General features: G+C 39.4%; 2 protein-coding genes across 5 annotated transcripts in view; both read left to right on the top strand.

Moving 5' to 3' along the window:
- The window catches only part of lrrc7 (leucine rich repeat containing 7), a 91,777-nt gene extending 89,257 nt beyond the window's left edge, over positions 1-2,520 (top strand). The window contains exon 33 of the mRNA XM_080886782.1: positions 2,088-2,520. Within this exon, the coding sequence (XP_080742908.1) occupies positions 2,088-2,198 (111 nt within the window). The 3' untranslated portion in view covers positions 2,199-2,520. The remainder of the gene's footprint in view (positions 1-2,087) is intronic.
- An 8,330-nt stretch (positions 2,521-10,850) lies between these two features.
- Positions 10,851-13,768, top strand: part of dlg1a (discs large MAGUK scaffold protein 1a) — a 113,942-nt gene continuing 111,024 nt past the window's right edge. For 2 of the 4 annotated variants that reach the window (XM_080887673.1, XM_080887672.1), the window contains exons 1-2: positions 10,851-11,215; positions 12,282-12,443. In XM_080887673.1, the coding sequence (XP_080743799.1) occupies positions 11,197-11,215; positions 12,282-12,443 (181 nt within the window). In that variant the 5' untranslated portion in view covers positions 10,851-11,196. The remainder of the gene's footprint in view (positions 11,216-12,281; positions 12,444-13,768) is intronic. The other 2 variants (XM_080887674.1, XM_080887675.1) reach the window with 2 other exon arrangements.

The following is a 13,768-nucleotide window of genomic DNA, read 5'->3' as shown; positions in this document are numbered from 1 at the left end:
TCAAGCGTGGGAAATAAATAAAATGGCACAGGAGATTTTTACAAATGGAAAAAAAACCCCTCTTTTTGCTTTAGCTATTGGTTGGTATTTCCTACAAAGGTGCAGTGTTAGTTTTGTTCACTTGTGAAATGCCATCAGAGCACAGAATGTTGGGAGGAGGGTATTGAATCACACAAATGTGATCTACTAAGACGTACAGCTTAGTTTTCTGCAAATTGCACTGAATTTAGCACCAAAAGGAAGCATGTCAATTTTGGACCCTGTGTGGCTGTGATAGTTGCTGTTAGAAGTGTTAATTTGTTTAATGGGAAGAGGAGAGGTTATCAGAACAAGTGTGTAATTTGCGTAGGCGCACGGTTTAAAGCTTTGACTTTGTCCTGCAGCTCTTCACTGAGTCCTCACCGTGAATGTTTAATATTTCTGGTCCTCACTGAAACTGGTGTTTTAATGAAACAGAGCAGAATTGAAATGAGCCAAACTTAATGTGTAGGGAGAATCCCAGTATGAGGGGTATGCACACTTTTTAAAGGCTGTGAAGTTAGTTTTTCCAGTGAACACTGTTTCTTTTGTTAGTCCCATTTCTACAGAGAGGTTGATATACAATTAAAGTGTGTTGGGTGTCTGCTCTTCCAGCAGTTTGACTGCAATGAACTATTTTTTCTTTTTTTTACTGATCTGTGGTTTTACATCCATTACCAACCAAATTTAAAGGGCTGTCAAAATACAGCTTCTGGAGCTCAAACAGATCTGAAGTGTGTTAGATTAATGTCTCAGTGCAACCTTGCAGTAAAAAGCACCTTGAGGCAACCGTTGTTGTGGTTTGTTGCTATATAAATAAAATTTAATTCAATTGAGTATCTTCAGCCTCACACAGAAAAAGAAGTAATGCGCACATTTGCGAATGCGATAAACAGCGACTTCATTAACACGCGGATGGGTCAGGATCTGATGATAAATAATCTTTGTGCTCTACTACACATTGTAAAGGTCAGCTTCCTGCATGTTCGCTGGATGAATTCTGCTTTACATTATGTGGTCTGCAACCCAGACGACCCAGAGAATGCCCGTCCTTATAGTTTCCTCCCGTATAATTTTAATTTTAATCCTTACATAACGCCCAGTGAAGCAGTGAAAACTCACTGTTTGACCACAGTTATTTACTGAACTCCAGAAGCAGGATGTCAGAAAAAGCCTGAATATCAGGTACAATATAAGTGGCTTGTGATGATTTCTAATTAAGTCAATAAACGTCCATGTTTTAGGACTAGCGACCACTTGAATAAACAATTTCAATGATCAGTAGAAATCCATGGGTTACGTCTTCACATTATTAGAAAGCTGTTCTTAATATAAAATAGCTTCAGCCGAGGCCTTAGATTTGAAAGTAGCTGAACACTGCAGCTAGGTTATTTTTTTAAAATGTATTTTTACCCATGAACACAATCTAACATGGTTTCATTTGAAGTAAATATGAGTAAAACGATGTAAGTACGCAAGTACAAGTTATTTGGATTGATGTGCCTCGCAGCAATGTTTTCCCCATCAGCCAAATAATAATTGAACATCCGCCTCCCATGTAAAGCAGTCCAATTGAATCAATAAACAGTAAACAGCAACAGTAGAAATCGCACTCTCGCACCACGCTACACGCATTTTATTGAGATGGATTGAGGTCAAAATAAGACGTCAGTGCTTTACGGTAATAGCTCAGCCTCCCTCACCCCCCATGTGCCATTCCTTTCATGTTTCCCTCTCTCCTCCCCCTTCATCTTCTTTCCACAGACTTACAGTGTAGCTGGATGAATTCATGTGAAAGCCCTTTTTTGTCTTTACCCCTTCTCTCTCTCTCTCTTTCTCTCTCTCTCTCTCTCTCTACAGCATGACTGTGTAGCTCCTCCTCTTCTCTCTCTTTTTCCCAACAGTGATGTGTTACTGAGATAATGATGGCAGTGACCCTCCATCCTTCCACAAAACACTCACACATAGACATGTGTATGGGAAACTTAAACGAGCCGCAGCACATATACCTCTATACACACGTGCACCCACACACATGCTGTTGACTGTGCTGCGTGTTTGCCTTGCAGGCTAATGGACATAGTTTTTTACACATGGAGCACGAGACAGCCGTCTCTCTGCTGAAGAGTTTCCCGCAGACGGTGGACTTGATGGTTCTGAGAGACAGCAGCACGCGCTAAAATAGTTTTTAAAAACAAACAAAACAAATACAGCAACGCTTCTCTGCTCTGCTCATCACCATCCCACGCCATCCCACCTGCCCTCCTCTGGAGGTTTATGGAACTGAAAATTGAGCCACATTTTCCCCCCCTTTTTTTGTTGTTTTTTTAAAACATTTTTAAGGGAACAGTCAGACATTTATTTGCCTATTGCTGGACCAAAGGCAAATACCAGTGCCAAATGTACCATAGGAAACATATCGGCTCTTCTGTCTACCGGCGGTCAGCGATCTGATCTGATCGACGGCTGGACGGACCGCAAGAGGACTATACACTTTAAAGTTCCTACAGGGCTGCTGCAGTTTGGATTTTGTGGTTGGTTTGTGATTTAAGCTGCCATCTGAGCGGTCAGTCTGAGTAGTTTTTGTCGGTTAGTTAGATTTTGGGATATTTTTCTTTCTTTTCTCCACTGCCGTCCATTGTGAATTTAAAGTATTTTGTTTGGTGTAGCACATGGTTCGCTTTCCTTGTTCTTCACAGCTTTATTGTTTCTTTCACATCTTCCGTCTTTTTCCCCACTTTTCAGTCCTTTTTCTATCACCGTCTTTGATTTTCATACTCCTCCGATATATTTTTTGTTCTGTTCTGCAGGTTATTGCCTCCACTGTACAGAAATTGAAACTTAAGACTCTGCCTTGTGTACATACATAGAGATTCAGCTTGTTAGAACTCTCCTTGGGGCCTGAGCAGACAGCTCTTAAAAGTTTATGATTCTTATGATTATTGTTGATAAACTATATTCTCAATTCCCTCCTGTGGAAATACAGGGGTCGTTTCTTCAAATGGTTTTCTAAAGAGTATATCACCGTTTTATCTGTATAGAAAACACTTTTCATAGTTCATCACTGCTACTTGTTTTTTTTTTCTTTTCTCTTAAAAAAAGCTGTTGCTTGCACAGCTGTGCTGAAAGGAGCTAAAGCAATATTTCTGAGGCTCGGCCCATTGAGCTTTTCAGCAGAGCCTTACTTGTCCTGCAGTGCCATCTATTGAGCAAGTCATGCTAATGTTTACACACACTGCCATGCACATAAACTAACAGGCAAATACACACATAAAATTACACATATCTATTCTCTGCAATGTTGCATAATGCATCCCTCATTTTAGAATATCATTTCCATTATAAAACTGGTCCATTAATATTAACGGTGCCATCTTTTTAAAGTCCTGTCTTATGTTGTGCAGTGATGTCACATCCCTTTTGATGTGTTTATAAAGTCACAGCATGCTTTTACATCACTGGACACTGACAGATGTCCAGAAGCCAACAGAAAATGGCTGTCTCTACTCTCTAGAAGACTCTAGACGTATTAAAGCACTAAGTGCTGCTTGTTGATCTGTGCCATATGCAGCCTCCTCGGCTGTATTTACAACAATATCAGAGCTTTACCTCTTTGTGGCCCAGCACACACTAAAATCAAAAACGTGGCTTCAATGAGCCGGTAAGCTGTTCTATAGTCGTTGACCCGGCTTCAGCATCTCCTCTGCTGAAGTCTCCTGACCTTCGGCCTTCCTGTGGAAAGCAGTGTGAGACACTAATGCCCCTACAAGCATCTGCAAGGTTTCATTTTAGGAGGATAAATCAGATATCGTCTCTTTTTTTGACAATCGGGGAAACATCTGATTTGTGTCACATGTGCTTTCGGTTACACTTGAATTGTAAAAGGTGGTGCTGATTGATACTCGGCATACACGGAAGGCTTGCTGAATTTGCTGGTAAATGCTCAAACTATTTAAAAGAGCAGGGAAAATGAAAGTTACGGTGGACCTGATGGGTCAACAGTACTGCAATTTAAGAAAACATCTGCAAACAGAAATATGCTACAAAAGGTCACGAAAGAAAAAACCTTGGAAAAACACAATGGAAGTGTATTAGGGGAGATAATAATGTGACAGAACCAAAACATGCGAAGGGTTGCACTGACACACGCTTAAACGAAGTGGAGGATTCTTGTGAGGGGAAAACAAATGCAAGGTACTGTGTGTTTAAATTGCATAATAACATAAATATATGTTTGCTATTAGCCGATCACTGTTAGCTTCTCACGTCGGCAGCTGTTCCGTCATGCTATTGTGTCCCCAAAACACTTCCGTTGTGTTTTGTGAGGGTTTTTTTGTTTTTTTGTTTGATTTTTAGCTTTTGCAGCCTTATTCCATTTGCCAAAGTTTCCTAAAATTGCAGTGCATTTGACCTCTCAGGGCCACCGTAGCAATAGACTCTATGTAAAAAAGCAAAAAGAGGGAAAAAAACAAAACACCAAAACAGAGATTGAAAGCCTTTGCTCTGTAGTCTGACTTTTATAGTCACGCTTGAGAAGATATACTGACTAAAATACAGAGTCTCTTTTTGTCTTTATGTAAATGCACCATGGGTCTTGAAGGCATTTCATGGCAGTGAGTTTTGTTCTGTTCTGCATAACATCTGATGTTTCATCCGGAGCGAACCATCCTTCACTGTCCTTTTGATTTCACTTGACAGGTACCCTTTTTGTGCCAACTCTCCAAATACGATTTCCATCACTTTGTCAATAGGAGACACAACACGGCACAGTTTAATCATGTGGTTAGGAGATTTAACCACAGGTACCTACCCCGACCCTATTCAGAGTTTGAAATATCAAAGATATTGTGATGAGAACAGAGTAAAAGGTTTGATAATATAATTATTTTTTACTACATGTTTCAGGTAATTCTTTCTAAATATATTGATATACCTTAGCTTTGCTCAAAAATTGTGATATTTTATAATGACACTTATAACAAAGTTATGGATGGAAGTACGCACAGTATGACTTGGAGACCTACACATGTACTATCCAAAACTGTATAAAATGTATTTCTACTGTAATTGTGAATTTGTGTTATACAAATATATATTATATATATGTATATGACTATTTAAAAAAAATTCAGTCATTTTCTATGTGTTTAAACTGCTAAAAGAGCTGAACAAATGAGGGCGGTGTCACTGTACATAGCTGTGAATGAAATCCAATTTAAAAATGACTCATATTGATTGTGAATGTACTCATGCTTTCTGCAGTACCTACACCTACCCAACTTGAATGCTGCTTCTTCTGTTGTGTGACAAAAAGTACTTTGACCTCCGAAGAGAGAAACGCTGTCGAGTTTATAAGTTGGACAAATTTTAGTGACGATTTAACAGAAACTATTTATTTCTTTATTTATTTGCACATGCAAGTTGAAATCCTTCCAGTTTTAAGTTTGAGTATTAATGCGGAGAAATGTAATTGCCGAAGTATATATAATATATATCATGTGTTTAGAATGCATTTTGCAGACGCTATCTGTACATACTATTTAAGATACAGTTTTTACAAAAAATAATATATGTATAAAATTGAAAAAATGCTGTGCAGCGATTATACTGGAGCCATTTTGGGCTTTGGGACGTACCATTTTTTCAGTATATAAGAAGTGTTTTGAATAATGTACTAAAGTCTCTATTGTACAAATAATAAAAATGTCACTATTGGTAATATGGGCTTCTCCTGGTGCACTGAGCTGTTTTTAGGAGGGTGGAGGAATAAAACAACACTTTTCTTTCCATATTTATGCGTAAGGAAAAGGGGATGCAGGAGAAAGGAGTGAGGAAAAAAATGAGTTCAAATGCAGATGCGGGAAATGCAGGGGCCAGAATAAGGAATGAAAGTAATGCTGCAGTGAAAGAAGCTGAACAGAACAGAGAAGATGGTGAAAGGTGAATATGGGAAAAAGTGAAATGGGAAAAGAAAAGGAACCGATGGATAAATTATGTGAAGGAAAAGACAGTGATGAGGATCGCCTCAGCAGGTCTGTGGGAGATTACAGTTACCTCTGTGGATTAAACTCAGCAGGGCCTCTCATCATCTCTGCAGATGCTCCTTTGTCTCTCTGTCCATTAGGCTAACAGCCTGACTCCTCTTCATCCCTCTTGATCCATCCATCTCATCTATTCTTGACACTTATCTGAGCTGTAGATCGCAGAGGGTCAGCCGAGTTCTGACAGGTGCCTCACAGTGTGTCTCTTCTGGGGCTCAAAACCCACGTTGAAGAAAAAGCTTGGCGCATCGCGGTAAGTATGAAAATCTTACTAGTTCATGCACACAGGTTACTCTGCAATTAAGGCAAACGATTTAACATGATAATTCAAATCCAGAAAGTAGTAATTGGTTCTTGTTGGGTCTGTGCTTCCACAAGCCCCGCTAGTTTAGAGACTTATTCCTCATGAAGAACACAAGACATAACAGAACATCTTCAACCGGTTTTTCACTCTCTAACGAGGGAAGTTTTGGTCAAGAACCAGCTCTTGGAGCTCACGCTCCTTACCTGTCTCATGCCCAAAATCCTTCAAAGAGCAGCTTCCCTCGCAGCTATTTATTGACAAACTGTTACAATACACAGCACAAGCAGATCCCTCAGTAAACTCCCCAATGGTTCTAAGACAAGGCACTATGTGTGTGTATGTGTAAGCACCTGTATGCATGTGCAAGAACGTGTGTGTGTGTGCATGACTTCCTGCTCACCAAAAGGATCATAAAAGCAGGAAGCAACATCACAAGAAACAGATCTTTCAGATAGGATCTATCTGCAATAAAACCTCCCCCTGCACAGAGTGGCTGGAGAGGTGGTCAGAGACAAAGGGATGTCTTGATCCTATAGATTGAACTCAGACTTACAAATTTAAGAAACCCAATGACAACATTCAACAATTAGACTTAACAGTTCTATATGGAAATCTTAGTTGAAACCAAAACGTTTTATGAACTTAACCAGAAGCCTTCAATGTATGTAGTGGGAATTAGTGAAAAGGAAATTTAATGAGAATGAATCAATGAGTTCATTTGTAGGCCAACGAAAATCCCAGCTTTGAGGAGTTTGCATGTTCTCCTTGTACTCTGGGGTGACTGACAGACTGATAAGACTGTCCAGGATGCACCTCGCCTCTTGCCCTATGGCTGTTGGGATATGATCCAGCCCTCACAGTGATCCTGAAATGGATGGATGGAGTCCATTGCCCTGTGTGTTCAGTTACTCAGCAGTCATTTTGTCTACATTACACAGTATGGTGAAGTACGTGGGTTGTTTTGTAATTTGCCATTTAAAATAAGGCAAATGGGTTTTTTTCTATATATTTTCAAATTTTTTTAATATAATAAAATTTTTTCCAAAAAGGTAATAAAGAAAATATGTAATTTCCTCAATGACGTCCAGTATTTTTGAATGCATCACAGATACATTAGTAGTTAGTTTTCAGTTTAACACATTGCACTCTAAACATGTGAGCAGCTCATAAAATATTTTGACTTACCTGCATAAAGTCAGCTGCATTGCTCAATCAACTATGTGCATCATTAACATTCAATACAAATAAATGCACATGTAACTGTAAACAAACAACACTAACAGATATTTGTCAAGAGGAATTTAAGTACCTGTTGATGATGTGTGTGATGTGTATTTTTAACACATCTGAGTTTTTGTCTCTGCAACCAAACTGAAAGTTAGATGCCTTTTTTCTAAACTCTCTATCCGGTGGCAGGTTTGTACCATTCCCGACTGTTCTCTTGGCATCAGAGCCCACTGTAGAACAAGTCTGCTTACTGTGGTATCAGCCGACAATAAACAATAGAGAGTAACACCGCACACACACACACAGGCGCCCACACACTAACGTACATTCTGGCAAAAAGCAGAATGACGCCCTTTTGTTCCCTTCCCTCTTTACTCTGTCTTTTACACACTGCATTGGACAAAAAGATACTTCTGTTTGCCACATGACCAACCCACTTACACAATCATGCATGCATTTACTCCCCACTCTGACTCATATATTATACTGGAATCAGAGTGACTGCTGGCGAGAATTTGTAAGAGATACAGAGCGAGAGTTTATGTGCACCCACCAAAATGGTCAATAAGCTCTTCTGACCTAATCAATAACAATACCAGAGCCTGGGTCCATGACCTGCATTCAGCTGCTGCATGCTTATGCTGATGGAAGTGTCCCTACCACTGCTCTACTGTCCACATGAAGACACAGGCGCAGTGTGTCTCCAGCATGCATGAACTCTGCTTTTCTAATGTCACTCTCTGAATGATTTCATCTTTTTAGTCTTACGGTTGTCTCTAAAGGTGATTTATGCTCACCCATTAAACACACCACGTCACAGTAAAACAAAGATAAACAAGGCAGTGGAACAAAAGGACACCATATCATTTAGGAAAAGCTACTCTTTGGCTAGTTGGATGAAATGATCAATAACAGTTTCCTGTCTATTAAACCAAGCATAGATTGCTTTTCATAGTTTAACATATCCTGGAAGTAGAGCTCTTCATCTTATATATCTATATGTAACTTTTAAAAAATATAGGTTAGCTAAATTTAGCAAACAGGAAATAATTTGAAAATGACTCTGAAAGAAATACTAAAATTAGGTGATGAAACCATACCATACGTGTCCATCTACTATGTTGATGACCTATGTAAGAGATTAAATGCTTCCAGTCGCATAAGTGTGCTGCTTAAGGTAAAAGTGGACAGTTTATTGCCACTTCCTCTTAATAACTGACACAGTGACAGAGATACAAATGTCAGCTACATTCTTTAAAACAGAAAGCTTGCAAGAACCACTTAAATAACCACATTTATTAGTTTATTTATTTATATCCTTGCTATAATGATAAGTGCATGTGCATGTTTGTATTTACACTATGTGTTTCTTAATGGGTGTGCCAATGTCAATAAAACTTTGCACAAATATCATTGCACATACAGCAATTATACTTCACAGTGACCAAAATGTATATCTGCAACAGAATTTTGTTCAAGTCACAACTAAATACAAAATGAAGAATGTGAAAAGTGCAGCAGACCTGGCAAAAATTGCCCTTGGTGTAGGTTTTTGCTAGTTATGACTAATGAGTTGGCAAAATCTCTTCAGCTTTAAGTAACGACTGAAGCATTATGGATTCATATTTATTATTACGCTTACTTATTACTTCAGTGTTTCCCAGTACAGCTTGCTTAGCTTGCTGTTAGCTCTTGTGCTAGGCACAGCTTTTTGTGATGTCCTAACAGATGTGTCAGTGGTACAGATCAGGAGTTTGGGCTTCAGGTTTTCCTGAGCAATATTAATTGTACTTAGTTAGTCTGTTGCTTAGCAAAAATTAGCCAACAGGTGTATCTATTTTTTACCATCTCATAGTTTATGATTGGACATTGTCAACTGAGCTAATTGGTGTAGCAGGCAATAAATTAGCAATCCACCCATTGATCCATATAAAGTATATTCTGGGTCCAAAAAGCCAACATGGAAGCAGGAAATGAAATACAGACCCCAAAACTAGTGGGTGATATTGTGGTGGCATACTGTCTATGTGTAAAACATCTTGAGTGTTATGTTTTTTAAAAGGAAATGTTTCACAGTCCCACTAACCTGTCAGGAGACGTTTTAATTAATTATGGAAATTTACAGTTACATTCAAAAACACTACTCTATATAAATTTCCTCTCAAGGGTGGCGGTTAGTAAGTGTCAATATATGGCAATATATTCATTATTCGTCATGACAATGATCCCAAACACAATGCTGAAGCAGTAAATGCATGGGTAGAAAAACAGCATTTTTCTGGCTTGTGTAGCTTTAGGATCCCCACTTGATCACTGATAGCAAAACACCTCGCTTTTAAGAAACTTAATTCATGCAAAGGGCAAAGACAATAGGTCAAAAATACTGATAAATTTTGATTTCTATCACACAGAGTTTTATTTTTTTCACTGAATGGAGCAGCAGATGCTGATACTGATTGAGCATCCCCTGTGTCGCTCTGACTGGAATAGCAAAACTTTTTGCAACTCTTGCTCAGAGACAGCCAGGAAACCAGGCTATGGCTCGCATAAAGGTAGAAAAGGAGGGACAACAGACTGCATGCTAAAGCTGAATGGGCATTATGGCTCTCTATATATACTCATATAGAGTCATTAGATTCTAAAGAAAGGCTTTATTTCTTTCCACTACTAAAGAGGACTTGCCTGGTAGGGATGTGGATCACTACAGTTTAGTGAGACAGGTCTGGTACAGGGGATGGTTTTCATCTACTCAGCACACTCAGTTTACCATGACAATATGGCTAAAACCACACAGGGATGAAGTGCCTGGACTTTTGCTGGGATTGCACCAGTGACATTTCAATTGGACCCCCTTGTATTTTTCTTTGTATGCACCCATGTAAGCTCCATAAACAGACATAACTGAGTGACAAGAGCCAAAGACTAAGCTGGGAACAGGAGAGGAAAGCTTTCATAGATTTAATGTAGTTAGATCAGTATCTGTAAACCCAAGTCTGTCCTCGGCATTGAGTGGATTAGATGTGGATAGGCAACCCAGAATAGACCGGGCTTTTATCCACTCCATACAATATGGCTGTTTAACATGACAATACCTGCAAGACACAAGCTCCTTATGAAGAGCCCCTCCAACCTGCTTCATCTGTGGTTTTGAGTGTGTGTGTGCGTGCGTGTGTGTGCGTGCGTGTGTGTGTGTGTGTTCGTCTCGCAGGACCGTTCAACCGGTCGGACGGCGTTTTGAGTCAAGTCATCTGGGTGAAGAAATCGGTATTAGTTTAACCAAATGGTGACACAGGGAGCCTTGAAGTGAAAGAGGAACAGAGGGAGGGGAAAAACAATCACGCTATCATTATTACTCCGGGTTCTAAGTCCACGCGGTGATTGTCAGCGTTTGTTGACAGTGTCTGTGTCAGTTTTCTGACACTTTTTTCAACACTTCATTGAATTATATTTTCTCTTAACTACCGGACAGGTCGGTGGTGCCTGTTGTGGTGACAGTTTGGTGTCCCAGTTGGGTGAGCAGGCTGTCGCGGGACAGACGCTCACATCTGTGATAACAGAGTCGGATCGGTGTGAGCCAGGGGAGGAGGACTCGGCGTGCGTGCCACCATGCCTGTGCGACAGAAAGGTAAAGAAAATACTTGTTAGGAAAATGGACTTTCGGTCTGTAGTTACACGTCTATCTTATAATACTTCTGTGTTAATATTCTTATCGTATAACGCATTTTGTGACACCGAACGTATCACTTTTAATCACTCAAAAAGGTCGCGTTGATGTTGCGCTAGCTCCGCGAGGCGCTCTTATGCGTTAGCGCACGAAACTTGTGTGAAACACCTGCACTTTTAAACGAGGAACTATTCAGTGTACGTGTACACGACTTTTAGAAAATAGCTCCAGGGCTCTTACTGCATACTCGGACGCTGTTGTAAATTCGGCATACATAATATTTAGACAACAACACGTTTGCTGTTTTTTGCAGTGAAATGCAAAAAACAGCAAAGCTGCCCACAAATAGAGCTCTTCAATATAAAAGTGCTTGCAGATAGATGCATAGAAATTGAATTGCCACCCTTTTAATTCATTTTGGCTTTACGTATTGTCATGCAAGTGTAAAGTTAATGTACGCACTGACACATTTAGTCGAAGTTTGACGTTGATCGTCACTGCTTCCGGTTTAATCAGCTGTTCAGAGACTGGAATTTGCAGCCTGCACCTTCCCTTGCACCATAAACTCTACTACCCTTCTGCATGAGGACATCGGGGCGATATAAAGGATGGCAGTAAAATGTTATAGTTTATCTTTAATCCATAAAATGTGCAAATACACGGGTTATGAAGTCTTAATTACCATTTTAATTAAGAAGGCTTTCACTGATCATTACAAACCCTAATAGAAGTTGTGATCTAGTAGCCTGGAAGGAAAACACAGAGTCATCTACTTTTTTTCTTTTCTTTTTTCCCCAAACCACCCTTTTTTCCCCAAAGTGTCTTCATTCATGAAAAAAATGAATGAAGACACTTTATTTTTCAGACAGACATGCAGAAATTCTCGATTTTAACCGTAGTTATCTGCAATTAAAAGCTTTTAACATCGAGCGTCTCCTTGCTCTGCTTAAGAGCAGCTGGATATTGTGTTTTCCAGAAGAGATAAAAACCATGTTTTTTTCTATTTATTTATTTATGTTTTCTTTAGACGCCCAGCGTGCCCTGGAGCTGCTCCAGCAGTATCGAGCCAAGCTAGACCAGAGACAGCAAAAGGCCAAACAGGGACCTGTGGAGGAAGACCACCAGCTGCAGCAGTCTTTGGACAAAGTCATCAACGTCTTTCAAAGTCAGCTCTTCAGTGCACTTCTTGGTAAGAAAATTTGCTTTGGTCAGCTTTGATCAGATTTCCTGGATTTTGACAATTTAGGCAAACTTCTTTTATATTGACTTTTTTGGAAATTAAGCTGTGCTTGAAGTGCTTTCTGTCAGGCATTACGTGTATTTTATGTTTAATTTGCTATCAGTTTAACGCATACATCTGCATAACTTCTTGCACTTTATCTTAACACATCACAACATTTTTGCACTTCTGGTGTCTAACCATTCATCTTACGTGCAGATTAGTCCACATGCAATTATTTTATAACATTGTACATCATTTTTACAAAAGTAGAGACAGTGGTTTTGCCATTTGTGAATTACATTATGTTAGTTCATTGACTAATAAAACAGAAAGTTTCAGCAAAGGTAAATATCAGTTTTATCGATCTTAAAGATTTGAGCCTTTCGTTGGATTCTTCACTTCCTCTTCGCAATAATGCAATAATCTCAATGTTGTGCATGGATTTTGTTCATTTATCAAGATTCGTGTCTTACAGATACCAGATACCACACTACAAGCATCGTCATGCTGTGTTTGGGATTGACAGGGACTGACTAGATTTCCAACATTAGGTTTGCAGAAAATAGGCTGAATTCATGAACTGTTTCATTTCTGTGGGGCTGATATAGTTTTTACAAGATGTTTGAGCTGTGCTGTCACTGGATCCCTAACCAGAAAATGTAGAGCAGAACGTAGGGTGTCACAGAAAGCAAGCACCCACCTTTAAAATCTAAATCTATGTACAAATTCCTCTAACAAAGTGACAGTCTAACCAGCAAAGTTTCCTTTGATTAACTGTTGCTTAATCACACGAGAATCCTCATGGTAATGTTAATGGTGACAAACTGGTTTTCACTCCCAGGCCCCACCTGCTTTCTACCCCGCCCACACCTGTAGCTATTACAGCAGCGCACCTTCTCACGTTTATTGTGCCAGCGTTTGTGTGCTTGTTTATGCTGTTCACTCAGTTCCTCTTTTGAAGCTTGACTTTTTACTTTAACCAAATTGGATCTGATGGGTTGCGAAATAATGCTTCCCCTGTTTTGTTGCTTGATATTCTTATTGATCCTTCTTTCTGGTAAAGATTAGAGAAGACTTTGTGTATGGGTTTGCGTTCCTGCTGCTTGCACTGGATTATTCCACTATTTACATTTCACTGTCCTTTTTTATTCCCCCTTATCATCTGTGTTATAGCCACCAAACTCATTTGAGATGTGCTTACAGGATGATATATGATTTAGTGCAGAACTATTTGTCAGCTGTACTGTGGATTAGGGGAAGCGAACCATTGCTAGCAATATTATTTCGCCACT

This window comes from Rhamphochromis sp. 'chilingali' (genome assembly GCF_963969265.1).
Source record: "Rhamphochromis sp. 'chilingali' genome assembly, chromosome: 7".
Lineage (NCBI taxonomy): Eukaryota > Metazoa > Chordata > Actinopteri > Cichliformes > Cichlidae > Rhamphochromis > Rhamphochromis sp. 'chilingali'.
This window is presented reverse-complemented; position numbering and strand designations above follow the sequence as displayed.